The sequence below is a fragment of the Lineus longissimus genome, chromosome 5 (assembly GCF_910592395.1).
Source record: "Lineus longissimus chromosome 5, tnLinLong1.2, whole genome shotgun sequence".
NCBI lineage: Eukaryota > Metazoa > Nemertea > Pilidiophora > Heteronemertea > Lineidae > Lineus > Lineus longissimus.
Window position 1 is genome coordinate 11749816 of NC_088312.1, and position 17191 is coordinate 11767006.

Consider the following 17191-nt stretch of genomic DNA (forward strand, 5'->3'; position numbering starts at 1 on the left):
GAGAATGTTGCGTCGAACGAGCACCTGCAACCTCGGTTCTTGGTTAATCAACCTCGCTGCTTAATTGGTAATTACTAATTACACCATTGGTATGTACTAATTGACGTAGAATAACAAGTATATGCATTTTCGATAATATAATAAAGCATTAATAAAGTCACAATTGCATTTATTTTAAATTTTGTGGCTCAAAAAGAAAGATTAAATAAAATATTGCCAGCAGTTTTTCTTGCTCTCCCAATTCATTTAAAAACATGGTGGCGATTTCCAAAAAGTCAAAACTTGCACATTTCCCCTGACAAAATTCCATATAACAGGCATATATATGAAATAAAAGAACTATTCAAGTAAGTTACAAAATATTACACATCCTTAATGGTTTATGATCGTCAAAATAATATGTCATGGCCCTAAAAAGAGGCCAAACTAATTAAAAATTAGTTGGTCACTCTGACTTTCACTTTCACTTTAATACTATTATCAGTGCAGGGCCCTAGTAGTCACGCAGCGCCTTTAGGCTGGGGAACCCCCCCCCCCCCCCCCCCCCTGGTTGGGAACCTGCTATAGTTTCTCCCAGCAATTTTTTGTTTTGATAGATGGTTTTCTCCGTGTAGCCTATATCTCTAGCAGTAACTCAACTGCATCATCAGAATAACCGGTGTAGAAATGGAAAATGTCCCCCCCCCCTGGAAAGGTGTCGGGACTATCGGTAGTCTTACACTCTGGCAAAGTCATATGTAAAGTGCAAGCTCTAGTGAACTCACGCAACTGTTGACATGGGGGAGCCCCCCCCCCAACCCCTGTCCTGACATGTTTTAGCTAGTGCATTGGGGGCACACAAACCCATGAGGCATTTCCCCTCATAGGCTGAAGTACTGGTAATTGGGCATGGGGGCAAAAGAAAATGTGCCCAATTTAATCGGGCAATTTAATCATGAAATGAGAGCGTCACTACCGACACTAGTGCATCTGATTCTAATTTCTAAAAAATAGGAATTTCATCAACATTATTTGTGGCGATGATATAAAAACTAGCATTTCCATTGGTTCTAACCTTGCCAAATGGCAACTGACTACTGTAGCTCTCATTATCTCTAATCCTCCGCCTTCTTCTTTGAACAGTGTTTGTCTACCAAATTTTCCAGATGAAAAATGACGGACGTCAAAAGTCCAAGAGGCGAACTTGTGAAGCGATCTTTGAATAAAACTCTGTCGGTATTGGAACCGTATCTTTCCCTGTTGAATGCGCATAATACAGACTTCATATCACATAGTCACTGGGAAAACTTCATCGACAAAAACATTGCTGAAGAAGTCTTAAAATTAACGAATGATGAACTGATAAGATTGCCCAGTGGTACCATATTCCAGAGACCTAGCTCTAGTGACAATTCTAGTAGGGACTCTGCTCGGACTTCTGAACTTGTTACACTTGCTGCAAGGACACCAAGATGGCCACATGAACACCTCGAGGATTTCTTGACCAGTATTGCAGCATGTACTCTGCCAAATTTAGGGATAGAAATAAGCCTTGAGACTCTTATAGAAAGTTGCCTGATTCCTTTGGAAGGTAATGCTGTTTCCATACATCATTACATGTCCAAAAAGAAGTGTCATGAAGTGGACATCATGGCGGAGATCTGTGCCAGATTGGCAAGATACATGGACATCAATGAGGTAGGTCCAGAAAGTGCCCACGGTGAGCTTCTTCTTGGAGGAACTCTAGCTGCGACTGGTCATTGCTATTACCAATTCATCTATCACATAGCTTCATGATTAAAAGTTACGTAAAACAGTAGAGTTTCTCAGCCCACCTGTCATTCTAAAGTTATACTTCATGCAAGCAGGTTATCAGAAATGACATTCAATTACAGTCGATAGCGTTCTGCTCTGAAGTCACTCTCACATTAGATTCAGACACTGACTCTCCAGTGCCAAAAGCAGCACCAGACATGTAACGCACATGGGAGTTGTTTTTTTTGCCGAACACACATGATGTAGAGAAGTTTTGACAGGGCAATTTATTTACGAGCACCTTTCCAAAAATCGTCCTTCCTATTTTAGGTTGTTGATGTTGGCAGTGGTAAAGGCTATCTTTCGTCCCGGATGGCGCTGATGTATGGTCTGAAGGTCATCGGTGTGGATGCTTCACAATCATTTACGAATAGTGCCAATAAAAGGAACGAGAATCTTGGCAAGAGATGGGACGAGTTTGTTAAGACTGCAAAGGCTAAAGTGACAGAAAATGAAAACCAGTCTCCAAAATGTTTGAGGTCTGTTGGAGATTTTGCAAGTTCTTCAGCTTGTGATCAAGATATCGGCTGTGATAAAAATCCTCATTCAGGTTCCAGGGATACTTCAGAGGACAAAAAAATCGCTGTGGGGGTCACAGAAATTTCAGACAAAATGGAGCATTTGAACGCGACTCCGAGCATGGACCATGGTGCTAAAAACCAGCCTAAGATTATTGACTCTGATGGTTTGTTAGATAAGATGAGTAGTGGTTGTGAATGTGGGGAAACTGGTGGAGATCCTTCATTGTGTGCGTTTTGTAAAGACATGCTTCTATCGAGAAGAGACATCCCTGAAAATAGTGGTGCTTGTTCAGAAACGAGACCGGGAGTTTACATTCCGTTGACACAATTCATTGACAGTAAGACAGATTTAAAAAGTCTCGTCAAGGAACACCTTGGATCGAGCGCAGGAAATGGCCAGGTCCTGTTGACGGGGTTGCACACGTGTGGCAACCTGGCTCCCAGTATGTTGAGGATCTTCTCGGAGAATGATGCAGTTGGTTCTATCTGCAATGTTGGCTGCTGCTATCAACATGTTGAGGAGGAGTTCTTTCCAAATCCGTTTCTACATGTAGGTGGGGGTAAGTTATCCATCTTAAAGGGTTACGCCGTTCATAATTACTGCAAACAATAGTCGTAGTTCCACCTATCATAAAACCCCGTGTTTTTTCAAGACACGTGTCTTCGCTGTGTGACAAAAAAACCTGGGGCGCACTTACACCTATCAGTGGTGTTAGATAATGGTTAATAGCCCTGGCGACAGGTGCGCTGTAGGTAGGGAGCTCTCCTGTGTTTCTTTCCCGTTAGAGATGGCGCAATACCGAGGCAACTACACCGCGCCATCTGTCGCCGGATCTTAGAACTTGCAATTGCCGTGTCTATTCAGACTCCACCTATCAAAAAACCTGTGTTGAACACGGGGATTTGACACACGGGTCTATTTAGAAACGGCAATGCATAGGTGTAAGCGCAAAAGACACGGGGATTTGATAGGTGGAAGTACAACTAATATTGCTGAAAAGTGGTCTTTATAGTATTTGTATTTCTAGACAATAGCATTGTTGAAATTAAGATTCAGTACATATTTAGACAATTTGGAATTTTCAAATTTGAAATAAAATTTTCTTAGGTGAGAAGCTTAGATACCCGGTCAAGTCCAAACATAAGTTTTCTTTCACCTGCAGATGATCCAGTTCCAAATGAGTCTGGGTTTCCAATGAGTTCTTACCTGACGGGTCGGCAAGTGAAGCTGGGACGTAACGCCAGGATGCTTGCCTCTCAGCCGATGGACAGGATTGCCGCCGGTGGAATAGTAAGCATTAAAGTTATTTTTACATAAATTGACGATAATTCTGATAATATATGGTTTGTGGAAGATTAGTTTTCTAAAAACCACTGTAAAGGCGTAAAATTCTGAAAAAAACACCTTTGTTCAGGCGACAATCTCGTTTACTGTATTCGATGGTTTTGCATGATGTTATTCATTACAGTAGAACCTCTCTATAAGGGACATCCTTGCTACGGACAAATGCCATCTCTAATAGGGAGGTGTGTTGATTACAGAGGTCAAAATGTATGGAAACACAATCTATATTTTGGACCATATTGCTAAGGAAGCATCCATTCCAATGTCTTTTGGTTTGCAGAATTCACAGAAGTCATTATATTGGCGAGCCATTCTCCAGCAGATTTTGATTGATCTTACGGGAACAGTAAGGAAAGACTGGCAGATTGGGAAGATTTGCAAGAAGTGTCCGACCTTCAATGTCTATGTACGGAAGGCACTCAAGAAACTTGGTATGCAAGACCAATACAAGGTTAGGTTTAGTGTTTTTTCCATAAAGTGCCCTAGCCAGCCGTTTCATTTACTTTGTATTTTCCTTTGGCTTGACTATACCTAGATCTAAATTTGGAATAGATTCTCTGAAATGTGCTCTCACTTTCAGCACTGCTGTACGTTTTAAAGGGGCACTATAGGCAGCAACAGAGGGGTTAATTTGGCCATCTTCAAGTGACTAGTAAACACAGTAAGGGGCCTTGGTCATGCAGACTCAGTACTAAATATATTCCTCGTACAATCATGAATCATTTCGACGTACTGTGAGATGTGGGAGACCCCTATTGGTGACTTTGTGTAACTTTATCTTACCTGCCCAGCTGCTGCCTATATTTTCCCTTTAACACAATTCTTTATTCAATCAGCAGCCCTCGGAGGAACCCCGCTCAAAGTCTAAGGACTTTCAAGTGAATAGTCAATGTTTTGGATGCAGATCTCCTTCCAAGCGGCACATATTTGGGAAGATGCCGCATGTGGCTCCAGATGACGCAGTTGAACAGGCCAAGGTATTCTTATAAAAACTATTAATAACAAGTTCCTTTTTCTACGCTTTGCAGATAACTGATGCCAAGATTCAAGAATATCTCATGAAATTTCCTGCAGAGGAAAAGAAGGTGTTTGCCTTCTTCCAGTTACGAGCCTGCTTTGGACCGGTTGTAGAGGCCGTGGTGCTAATGGATAGACTGCTCTTCTTGCTTGAACAGGTAGGCCTGATAACCAGCTGGAAGAGTCAGAGTTGCCATGAGCATTGATGAGATTTTGGGACTTTATAATCCAGCTGGAAGAGTCAAAGACAACCTCAAACCAAAAGTGAGCCTTATATCGCCTTTTGGTTGGCGTCAATAATGTCCTTTGCTATCATGTCCATTATATGTGTCTAGTACTCAGAAAAACCTGTCCTTTGAACATTTTCCATTCACACTCCATTGTTGTTTCTTTACAGGACCACATTTCTCAGGCATACCTTACGCGACTGTTCGATCCCGTCCTATCGCCAAGATGCTACGCTATTTTGGGGATAAAGAATTGACGTCCTTAGGAATGTACGGAAGGCATCGGTGACTACCACTACCAGCTTCAAATTCTAACTGAGCTAAAAACCATGGATGATTCATCAGACTCTTGCCGCTGACAGCTTATTTATATTTTGATGGTCTTTATGAAATACAATATGCAATGATTTTAGACAATGCTTTTAGGGAATGGGGGTATTATGCAATAAAAAAGGTACAAAACAAAGTTCTTTGTTAGTTTTTTTGTAAGTTTTCACTGCTTGTTATCTTTTATGAAAGGCTACTTGTAACTTAGCAGTTTAGGTGACACATGTTAAATAATGATAGTAATGGTACAAGGCTGTGGGAACTGCCAATGAAATCATGATTTGCCTGAAGTAGAGACCAACTCGATTCTATGGAAGAAGACCTGATGTGGACCTGCCTGACATTTGGCTACCTTCAGACTCCATCCATGGTGTGATTTCAGAAAGAAAACAGTTTGCTGATTATGTTTCATGATCACCCGACCTTGGACTGTGTTTCTGCATCATCACCTTGGTACTTCAGTATGACTTGAAGCATTGGTACTTAGCAATTCAATGAAGACATCACAGACCTTTTCTACACTACCTCAATACCTCATGCTAATAAATTCCTATGTCTGATATATTGTATCTTTGTCTGAAAACACTCATTACAAGGACAATTCCTGCAGCCAGTCCTGGGATCCTTGTCATTGCTACCACATAAAAACGACAGGTATTACAACTAGGCCTACTGAAGATGATCCACTGCTGTGGAAGATAATCAGACTGTGTGATAAAGTGTCGGGGACATTGAGGTAGTAAGTGAGTCTCTAGAACCTTACATTTTCCTTCACCAATCAATGGGGGAGGACATTCTTTCAAAGGGGACATTTTCCAATGTTACACCGGCCCTGCTGGAATTCTAGTCACGACAACGACAACGATACACGTCTCCAAAATGTCGGCCAGTGATTGGGACGAAATCAAAAGATTGGCAGCAGATTTTCAGCGCGCCCAGCTCAGCAGTACTGTTCAAAAGTAAATGAACCATGCAGTCATAAGTGGCGTGATATTTATAATGGGAAAAAACTTGTTTCAAATCAGTTCCATGGCTGTCAACGTAGAAAACTGTGGTTGAAGGAAGTAAATTTCTCTGTCCGATAATAGATTGCTTAGCTGAGTGGACCCTGCGTAATATACATGGCTACTCGTCTTTCGATTGTCGGAATGGTTGTGCAATCTTATGATGTACCGAAATGTATAGGCCTACCAAACCAGTAGCTTTTGGGGGTAGGGTATTTAGGTTTTTTGAATGCCGGAATAGGCCAAAAACACCCAGAAATTTCAGACTCCTGTATTTTTGCCGTGCCTGCAATGCTGCATGCCCCTGGCCCTGCGGCTGCCCCGGCCCTGTGCCGTGGGTGTATGGTGTGGTAGTGGTGGGGTCCAAGAATGATGGCCATGGGGATAGAGCTTTTCGAATTAGACAGATCAAAGCCAAAAAAAATCAAATGCGCACACTCGGAACACGTCAGAAGGCCTAAAGTCGACTTGGACAATGTCATAACTTAGCCACTGTGACCCTTTGTACACAGGTGAAACGCATGACTGGTCAGCGCCTAAACAAACTTCTACGAAAAGGTCAATTGGGGTCTTGTACGGTGTGGTGAGGACTTAAAATTCAACTTTCGACAAAGGATTGCAATAGTTATTTTTGTAATGGACTGTTGGGATTTAGGATGGGCCTGTCCTTACAACAAAACATCGGGGGACAGGTTCCCCTCGTCTCCGCCCCCTCCCCTCCTTTACAATTCGAGCCATTTCAGGAGTCTTCATTGACAATATTTGCTCCCTGCGTAAAGTTGATAAGTCATGGCTGTTACTGTTACTATGATTATTATTTCAGACTATCGGACAGAAACTGTATTGAAATAGTTAACAAGCTCCTTGAACTTAATCTACTTGATGTCATCTACACAGCAGACGGAAAGGAGTATCTGACCCCGCAGGAGATCAACAAGGAGATCCGAGAGGAATTGGACGTCAGAGGAGGTGAGATGAGTCGGAGTGAAATAATTAAGAACTGCCCTGAACAGACTAGCTCTAAATCTGTCTCTAGTGTCAGGAGGACACTCTGCCTGCAGTTGCGTCCTACAAATAAAACTTAAAAGTTCACTTGGGTAATTAAGGCTCAGTTTTATTGGAGAGAGTAAGCTGCTGTCATGACAGTCGGCCTAAAGAAATGAATATCGATAGGCCCTTTGAGACATGCCCAAATATGGTTTTTGTTGTGGCTTCCAAACACCTGTTGGCCTAAAAATAGGCCAGGATAGTAGGTGGAATTAAAGACCTAATGACATAGAAAACCACAACAAACACTGTTCTGAAGTTTTAATGGTTGTAGGCCCTTCTAAAAAGTAAAGAGAATAGTTCTCTGCTTGGAGAACAACCCCAATCCTCCATATTTACAGGCCAACATTATCAACCTTGTTGAACCTTAAAGAACAGTCTCTGTTTAAAAGTGATCCATCCAATATTTTCAGGTCGAATTAACCTTGTTGATTTGCAACAAGCCATTAATGTCGACTTCAGCCACATAGAGAGTAAAGTCAATGACATTGTCAGGAGTGATAGAAGTTTGACCCTTGTCCTTGGCCAGCTTATTGACCAGAGTTACTCGGACAAGCTAGCCGAGGAGATAAATGATAAGCTACAAGAGCAGGGCCAGCTTACCATCGCTGAGCTTACCAAGCAGTATGACTTGCCGGCAGAGTTTCTTAGAGAGGTTTGTAGAGATCATAATTTGCCCTCATGTTGCAACAAGCTGTGTTTTATAATGACTTTGTCTTCATGCCAGATGAAACTCCTTGACATAGCTGTTTTATTGCCTTGCGTAGCTGTTTTATTTCCTTGCGTAGGTGTTTTATTGCCTTGCGTAGCTGTTATATTGCCTTGCCCAGACAATGTTTTATTGTTTCATCCGACGGGCCTTCTATCTGCTGACATCAATTTTCAAGGTTAATGGAAAGCAGCAGCATCGCTGTCACTGTCAGTGCAACACATCTAAAACCTGGTTTTCAGGAAATACGGCTTTACAACTGTAAAAACAAGTGCTAAGCTAATCTGTAGCGACGATGTGCTGTTACATCATTTTGGCATCCATTTTGGGTGTCGATTCGAGACCACAACCCTGCTGACATCATTAACAAAGTACGCTTTGCGTAAATGACATCGTGATTGTCATGGCCACATTTTTCTAATGCCTTATTTGCGCCGACAACAAAGTTTCCGGCGTAGTCCAAAGAGACAAATTTAACGTCCAAGATTATGACCTGTTTGTGGTGATGTCATCTGCGTGGTCTCATAGAAGACCTATTGAAAAAAACATCTTTCCTTCGTGAACTTTTAAAAACCTGCTGATACTCGTAATTTCAGTTGGTTGAAGATCAGCTTGGATCCGTCATTGAGGGTCAGATAGATGATTCAGACCGGAACATTATTTTCACGGAACAGTTTGTAAACCGTCACAAGGCAAAGATTAGAGGTGCCTTCATTGCAGTTACCAGGTAATTTTCTTTCAAATTTTGTCACAGGCTTTTAAAAAAGCTTGGCTTTGGATGACCATTTATTTCTGAAAAATGCTTTCCTCACTGAGGTTTGCTTCCTGGTTTTTTCTGAAGCTGTGTTTGGAGTTCTAGCCTTTTACTATTGTCAGTTCCCCTCATGTTGATGTGTTTCATTTTATTTCAGACCTGTAACAATGACCAACATCATCCATCATTACAAGTTACAAGAGCGGCTCTTCTACAGTAAGTGGATTTTCCTTTCCCTCTGTGAATGCCCTTCAACCTTACTGAGCCGGTGTGAATTGCGGACCCAATTTTTACACATAAACAATCATCTTCACTGTTGTCGGAATGGTCAGTCGGTCCCGGCACACACATGTGATAGAGAGGGCGACTCTCTTGACAGCGTAGGTTTCCTCCGGGGTCTCCGGTTTCCTCCTACTTACATTACAATTGCTCAATATTGTTTAAGGAGCTAATGATGTCCTTGTTGACGCTCAGCTCTCCACTCCATCCTCCTCGCACACTTTCAAACAACCATTCAACGCTGTGTCCCCCTCACAAAATAGCTGCACTGCACTCAACTAGCAGTTTTGTATCACAGTGCACTATTTAGCGCACAGTACATGCCTTACTACTGCTCCAGTCTTTTAAAAATATGATTTGGGACAATTTACGAATTCTTAAAAAACATTTCTTTCAGGGATCATTGAAGATCTGATTGCCACTGGTTGCCTTGCCGGTAGCATCAGTGGAGGTCGGCGAGAGAAAGCACTCTACATTCCAGACATTTACACCAAAACGCAAAGCCAGTGGGTCGATTCTTTCTATCGGCAGAATGGATATCTAGGTGAGGAAACATTCTGATTTAGTTAAATGCAGTAAACCCGGCAATGCTGAAAATCAAGACTCAAGGAGTGTTTTCAAATTAAGAAGGACAGCTGATGTTAACACAGATCGGCTGTACCAACGCGTATCTGCAACTTCACTCTTTTGTTTCCTCACAGAATATGATGCGTTAAGTCGACTAGGCATCACAGACGCCAAGAGCTACATCAAGAAACATTTCAAGGGGGAGTCGCTGATCTATCTCCAGTCTTGTTGCGTGGGGCCGACGATTTCCGACCAGGTGGAGGCGACCGTTGACGAGGCCCTGAGGACAGCTTCGTGGGTCGACATCATGGTACGATAATTCAGATCCACAAATGAGTACACTTATGGAGTGCCGTCACATGAGGTGACGTTGAACCATGGAGTAATTTAGAAAACCCGTCTCATCACATCAATTCTTTCTAAGGGGTGTTCGAAGTCGCCCCAATGTCAGTATTACTACTCTTTTTGACCAAAGTTAATGAAAAAATACTCCATGACCTCTCGATTTGGTGAGAGAGAATGCATTAGGAGTGCAATTTGGATGTTGGTAGAAATCACCAGAATACTCCAAAATTTGGAAAATTTGACCAAAGTACTCCTTAGTGCATTTTTGGGTTGGCAGATCTGGGATAAAACAAAACTTTTTTTCTTGACAGATTAACAAAATTCTTGAAAAACCGTGATTCAGGAATCGGAAGATCCTGGAGTAAACCTCTGGTGCCAGTGTCAATCTCTCCATTATTTTCCAAAGCTGACTGACCAGGGATCAAAGCCTTCTAATCAAATCATGACAGACAATGATGTTAAAAATTCCTGGTTCTCGAGTGCCGCTGTTACAAAATGAGTTCCCACAATTCAGTCTTAGATGTGTCTCAGATTTTCCCGTTACTTTTCATTATTTCCCAATCTCTTCAACAGCCGATTCTTCCCTCTTCCATCAGCATGAGTGATGCTGCCTTACTTCTGCAACAGATCCTCAAATCAAAGAAAGACATCTCCATGTTCTGTGATACTGTTGCCGCAAGCGACAAGTTCATTTCTTCTTGCAAGAAACCATTCATGGATATGATGGGGCCCAAAGCCGAAAAGGTGAGCAGAAGACTAAATATGTTTACCATCATTTCATTAGGGCTGTTCGTGATCTGCCAATAACTCCATATTTTCACGCCTCATTTTTTGTGATTCACGAAAAGTTGCGTGCGACCTTGAGGAAGTCGCTTGACTTGATCATGTTGACTGCCTTGTCCTTCGAAATGCTTAACAGATTCTTTGCACCTTGTGACCATGCAAATAAACCACCCATTGAGAAAAATGAGAAGGTTTTTGGAGACTTCTTGTAACTGGCCAAAGTCAGTCACCAGGTCAATATCACATCCATGGTGCCCCTTGTCGTGGCGTGCAGCAGAAGAAGAAATTCACTCATCTGTCAAGTGATAAAACTAATCCCGCGACCAATTTATATAAATTTAAGGCTACTGGCCTTCAGATGAAAGGTATTTTACCTATTTTGTTGGAACAGTTTTCACCTTCTCTGCAGCAATAATGGCAATAAAAGTTTAAAAGTTAAACTCGCCTGCTTGACTATTGCCCAAGCCGCAAACGGCTCATGCAGCCAGAGTTTATCCTGGTTTCTGTAGCATTAAGCGACTAGGATTATTACGCCCCCTGGATAGGATGCTGGTCTATCGCAGGTTAACTTCCCAGGAAAGCCTGGTACCTATTTACTCCTGTGTGGAGAGAAGCAAGTAGGGTAAAGAGCCTTGTCCAAGAAGGACACAAAGATGAAACAGTGTCGATCCTTCCGAGTATTGAACCTACGACCTTCAGGTTATAAACCCGGCACTCTAACCACTCTGCCACTGATACCCCCATAATGACATGGACTTGACCGAAATAATCACTTGTTTCAGGCGGTGAAGGAAAACCCCGCCCTCCTGATGCCAGAAGGAGATAAGAAGCAGCACCTTCAGAGGCTGGCCGGCATAGATGACGGCAGCTCGGGCAAGGACGATAGGAAAGACCAACGGAAAAAGAAAGCAGCCAGTAAGTCTTCTGGGGAAAGGTGGCGCCCCCCTTGGATGTAGTTTATCATCTGGTTGCGGAATGGTCCTGACGTGAACTTTCCCTAATCTTGACCGGGACCACATCTTGATACACAAGACTCTGAGATTACATCGTGCCTTTTGACGTGGGGATTAGATGGTTGGGGTAAGATATAGGACCATTGCATGAAATGGGTTAATCCCTAAGATTCGAATTCAGAGTTCGACAGAGATTACAGTTATTTCACATATGAAAATCAAATTTTATTTCAACTGCACCATTTTTTGTGTGAAATCTCCAAAAATCTGTTTGGCATTTTTTTGGTGAAATGGACTAAAGTGTTGATTTGGGTGTAGATTTAGAGTTCTTTACATGGATTGTGTGTTGAAGGCATTTTTGATGACACTACTCTCTCACTTTTCAGGTTCTAGTAAAAGTGGTGGGGGCACCCAAGGTCGCGAGGTCAAATCTAAATCCACCAAGAAGAAGTTCAAAGGTCACGGTGGAGGGGCTGTAGAGGAAGACGAGGACCAGCAGACGTCGTCTCTGCGACCAGGAGAAGTAGAATTCCTTAAGGTGATTAACGTGATACTGCTTATTCCTGTTTTGAGAACTTTCAGAAAGCGTACGACTTTCCCTACAATAAAGCCATTCACAATAATGGTATCACCAGGAAAGGCCTAACCAAGAGCTTCCCAATAAATGGTCATGTCAGTAGGTTGTAAAATTTCTGTATCCAACATTCACCTGTTGGTCTCAAAGAGTTAATATTGTGATCAGATTTCACGAATTTCGCTCAGAATATTTGGGAGACACAAAAATTCAGAGTGAAACAGTTTTCAAGTAGCCATTGCCTTAGATTTAATAAAACTTCCTCTCAAACTGAATTATATTTGCAGCTAATTGAGTTATAATCAGGATTTGGTTCAAATTCTTCTTTTAAAAAATGATACATTTCTCTAACTTTTCATCTACAGGTGGAAGAAATTGAAGAAAAGTTGGAGGAGAAGCTCTCAGATTGTCCCCCAGAATTCCTGGCTGAGATTGCCGTGGAACTGCACCGGCCGCTTCACCGGGAATTCCAGCAGATTGTCAAGTCGGTATTCCTTCAAGCATCTGGAACAGCCTCGGGGTCTGGTAGAAAGAAGACCCACGGAGAACTTCAGGATAAGATCAGTGGGCTTTGGACGAATGCGAAATTGTTCGAGAAAGCATTGAGCTCATTCAATGGTAAGTTATGTATAGTAATCTTTCTAAAATTTAAGACTATGTTTGTCTGTTTTAAGAGTTAACCTAGTCCAATGATAGTGTTTTCAGTGAGGATTGATTTTCAAACTGTGCTTGTCATAATAGCACCTTTGGACTATATGTCATCATACCATAAAGGAACAAACATAAAGATCTCACTAAAAGTTATGTTCGTTTGAGAGAGTGTTCACCTAGTCCAGTGCTTGTCATAATAGCACCTTTGGACTATATGTCATCATACCATAAAGGAACAAACGTAAAGATCTCACTAAAAGTTATGTTCGTTTGAGAGAGTGTTCACCTAGTCCAATGATATATTGCATGTAATCATAGAAGATTGATTTTCAGCTTTTGCTTGTGATTTATATAGAACCTTTATGTAATCATAAAGGAACAAACATAAAGGTCTCACTAAATGTTATACTTCATTCATTTAAAGATCAGTTTTTGAGCTTTGCTTGTGATAATAGAACTATATTTTGGACTACATGTAAGTGTTTTCGTAACATAAAAGAAAAGACATAATGGCCTTACTGAAAATAATGAGAGAAATTCCAGCTTGGCCTCTGCAGCATGTGCTACTATGAGTGCAGAATTGTTCAACCATGCTATTTGGTAAAGGGTTTTAAACGTATATTTTCAATCGCTTTCAGAGGACACCCAAGGCCACCTGAGCAGACACCTCCTGAAGACAATATGCTCTGACATTACCAATCAATGTTTCTGTGCTGTTGCTGTGGAGCATATGATGTCCATGGCAGACGAGTCCCAAATGAACCCAGAAGTATGTTGCTTTATCTTGAGTAGGCTCAGCTGCTTTTAAACTGGATTTCTTTAAAAATATCGAGTGGAAAGCTTGTGACTGTGAGCAAACTTTGCTCATTATTCGCTCTTTAGACAATATTTGGGCGATTCGTACTTTAGAGGGAAACCGGGCTACCTGGAGGTAACCTACGCTGTCTAGGAGAGTCAACCTCTCTGTCACACAGGTATCATGTACTGGGAATGACTGGGCATCAAACCTAGGACCTCGGAGGCGACAGGTACTGATGTTACCATTGAGCCACTCTGACCGCCTATTTGAACTGATCTTTCTCACATAGGCCTGAGAGTTTACCTGTGTTAGTACTGTTAGAACAACATGTATGATTGCACAATTATAAATGTGACGTTGGAAAGTATGACTCACTGGTACTTAATTTCAGTGCTTTCATTCACTTTTCAGACACGTGTGAAACTCCTAGCCAAGCTACCAGAAGATGTCAAAGGTCCCTTTAGTAAACTTCACACCTCACTGAATTCCTCGGTAAGAGTCGTTTGATTCTGTTTTTAAAGATCACAATTCCATGTCAATTTATGCATTGTGATGAGAACTGTACATCTGGTGAAATCAGTTCCTAACAGTCAATCCTTGTAAAGCATATTTCCTTCAAAATCAAAATAAACTTGATATGAAATGAGGTATTAGAGTATTACGTTTGCCAAGCTGTCAGCTGGCTAATAAACCCAATTGGTGCCCAAACGTAGTGACATGCAACGTATTCTCACAATATTGACACAAGCCATGCAGGAGAAGTACATGTAATGTAGGAATCATTTGAACAATTACACAACAAGATATGATAAAGATTTCTTTGATCCCTTTTTCAGAATGTCGATGCATTTTTCAACTGTCTGGATGATGTCTGTGGTCCTTCACTTCTCGGTATAATGCTCAAGAAGCCAGACAAGAAGAAGGAAAGGTAATGACTGTTGTCTTTGTGTCCTTGAGCAAGGACTTTTGTACTTGCTTCTCTCCTCCCAGATGTGAATCTTGGGTACCTTACTAGCAGAGGTAGCCATGAATGTCGAGTCCCAGCACCGAGAGGCTGTTGGACTGTACATACTTCCCAGGGATTAGAGCCTGAACAGGAATGTACAGGCCATAGGCTAGGGTTATAACACGGCAACAGGCTTGGGAGTCATATCAAATGTGAATCGAGTATGAGTGCATGCTATACAAATGCTGAACAATATTGTCTCATTATCATTATTAACGTAGATGAGAAGGAGAGCAGAATTAGGACAATTACGTGAGAATTCCCATTTGTATTTGCAGACAACTTGTGTTTAACCATCGCCAGGCCCTCTTGGAGCAGGTGAGCTCGGAAGACGATCATGCCATGGCGCTCCATCTTGCTGTGGTAATCTTGTACCTGACGTTCACGGGAAACATGGTGCACGCCCCAGGACGGTGCGTCCCGCAGATCATCATGTTCCTTGGGGAGTTGATGCCCAAGGAGAGTCATCAACTGCTGACACGCTGCCAAGGTTTGATGTTTTTTCTTTCATTTTTAAGAGAATTTTCTGTTGAAATTGACATCCAAATGGATGCCTGGATGACAGCACTACACTGCCTTTATAGCAAGTACATACGAGTCAAGGCAATCCCAGAAGTAAAAGTCTTGGGTCTTTGTAGATGAAAGAAACACAGTGGAATGGAACCTCCCTTTACAGACACCTCTCTATTAAGGACACTAGTTTTGGTCCCAAAGTGGTTGTTTCCATTCAGTTTGACATCTCTAATCTGGACACCTCTGTATTAAGGACACCACTTGTCAGTCCCAAGGGTGTCCTTTATAGAGAGGTTCTACTGTAGTCAACCATAGATCGGGGAAAGGTAAGCCCACCTCTCCTGCATGGAATAGTTTTGTCTTTCATGAACATTTTTCCCTGTTTCAGATCTGGTTGTCAAGTCGATCAAGCTCCACGGTCCAGATGACAAGGACGACCTCGGTACTATCAACGCTGAGCTGAAGGAGCTGCTGCCCCAAATCAAAGAAATTGCAGTCAAGATGAAAAAGTCTGCTGCAAATGGCAATAACAAGGAACCGTCGGAGAGCTGATTGACTATGAACTTTGAAATGGTCAATACACTTTTTTGCCCTTTGGTTTAGGCCTATCAAACCCCCCTGAAATCTGTTTCGTGGGGGTCAGCGTTATCAAGACTTGCCCTTATGACCCTTTGATAAGATGTAGAACAATGGGAATATAGGCCTAGGTGTGAGCTGGCTTTGTTTAAAGACAATGGCTAATATTTATAAAGACTAGTACGTAAATGCTTTTACTACATTTTTTTACAGAGATGGCTAGTGTAAATGTACATGAAGTTTAAATTAAAAGCATTTACTAGTCTTATATAAATATCAGCCAATGTATTGGGCTAGGCCTGAATTCTTTTAATTGCAAGTTACATGTAAGGGCAAAATAGCAAAATGATGACTATAGATTATTTATATTCTGTGGTGCTGCATCAAAAAAAAAGTTGTTTAAGATATTGAGTTGAGAGCTGAGCATCAACTGGGGCATTACTACTATTAGCTCTCTCAACAATTTTGGGCCATTTGTAATGTTAAGGAAGCAAAAAAGCTGTGAATATAGATGTTAGATGTGACAATATTTGCTCAGACATGTCTGATTAGCAGTTGTGAGGAAATGCTAGAAAGATGATTCCGTGTACTGTCAGATTGAGTGCTGTTGTCAAAGTCAGAAATGGCTAAAGGATTTCTTCTCAAAGAAATAGCTAAGGAATTTCTTATCAAATAAATGGCTCAAGAACTTCTAATCAAAGAAATTGCTAGAATTTTCTTTTATACATTTATTGCTTAGTGCTATTATTATTATTATTATTCTTGTTCCGTACTCGTAATCTAATTAACTGACAACAGGCCCTACCTACTTTCTTTCAAACTACATGTATAACCGCCCAGATGATTCAGACCTAAAGCAATATTTTGTGTAACTTGTATTTCTCTTCTATTCATTCGCCTGTCAATTTTTTTTCTGTGCTATCTCAGTATGTTCTAATAGGGAATTAAAAAATAAAAATATGTGCAATGAAAAAAAAAGATTTTTCTATTAATTTTTTTTTTGACATCTCATCAAATATGAAGAACTATGATAAGAAGTTTGCATAGTCAAATCTGGGAGACGTTAGCCTGAAGTACCAAAGAATTCACTGCCTCTTTTTATGTCTAAATGACAAATGCATCTTATTTTGTCAGTCTAACCGAGGCGAAGGCCTTTTTGGGGAAAAGGCAATGAAAAGTTGAGTCGCTTCAAACTTTAGAAGTGATGACATGTCACAGTCAAGCTTCCGCGAGAGATTGTCCAGTTTTTCAAAGGTGCATTGATTTGAGGTAAAAAGTGCAAGATATTAGATTTTAGGGCAAAGTTGAATTTCTTCCCCTAATCCCAGCCAATCCATGTGACATGCCACCAAAATTATAGACCCGATGGTGGCGGCGCCTGGTGAACAAACTTGAAAACG

The 17191-nt window shown here is 41.4% G+C and overlaps 2 protein-coding genes across 2 annotated transcripts; both read left to right on the forward strand.

Annotated features, from left to right (window-relative positions):
- Nucleotides 1-258: 258 nt before the first annotated feature.
- On the forward strand, nucleotides 259-5353 carry LOC135487664 (probable methyltransferase-like protein 25). Its single transcript, XM_064771693.1, has 7 exons — nucleotides 259-347; nucleotides 1123-1677; nucleotides 2065-2875; nucleotides 3479-3606; nucleotides 3941-4111; nucleotides 4689-4835; nucleotides 5075-5353. The coding sequence occupies exons 2-7, from the start codon at nucleotides 1153-1155 to the stop codon at nucleotides 5159-5161; spliced, it is 1869 nt and encodes a 622-aa protein (XP_064627763.1). The 5' UTR covers nucleotides 259-347; nucleotides 1123-1152; the 3' UTR covers nucleotides 5162-5353.
- Nucleotides 5354-6110: 757 nt separating this feature from the next.
- Nucleotides 6111-16757, forward strand: LOC135488409 (E3 UFM1-protein ligase 1-like). The gene is made up of 16 exons (XM_064773014.1): nucleotides 6111-6190; nucleotides 7059-7204; nucleotides 7696-7937; nucleotides 8588-8718; nucleotides 8903-8961; nucleotides 9422-9568; nucleotides 9726-9901; nucleotides 10510-10680; nucleotides 11502-11634; nucleotides 12059-12210; nucleotides 12612-12864; nucleotides 13536-13666; nucleotides 14108-14188; nucleotides 14533-14624; nucleotides 14981-15192; nucleotides 15604-16757. The coding sequence occupies exons 1-16, from the start codon at nucleotides 6111-6113 to the stop codon at nucleotides 15765-15767; spliced, it is 2370 nt and encodes a 789-aa protein (XP_064629084.1). The 3' UTR covers nucleotides 15768-16757.
- Nucleotides 16758-17191: the final 434 nt, after the last annotated feature.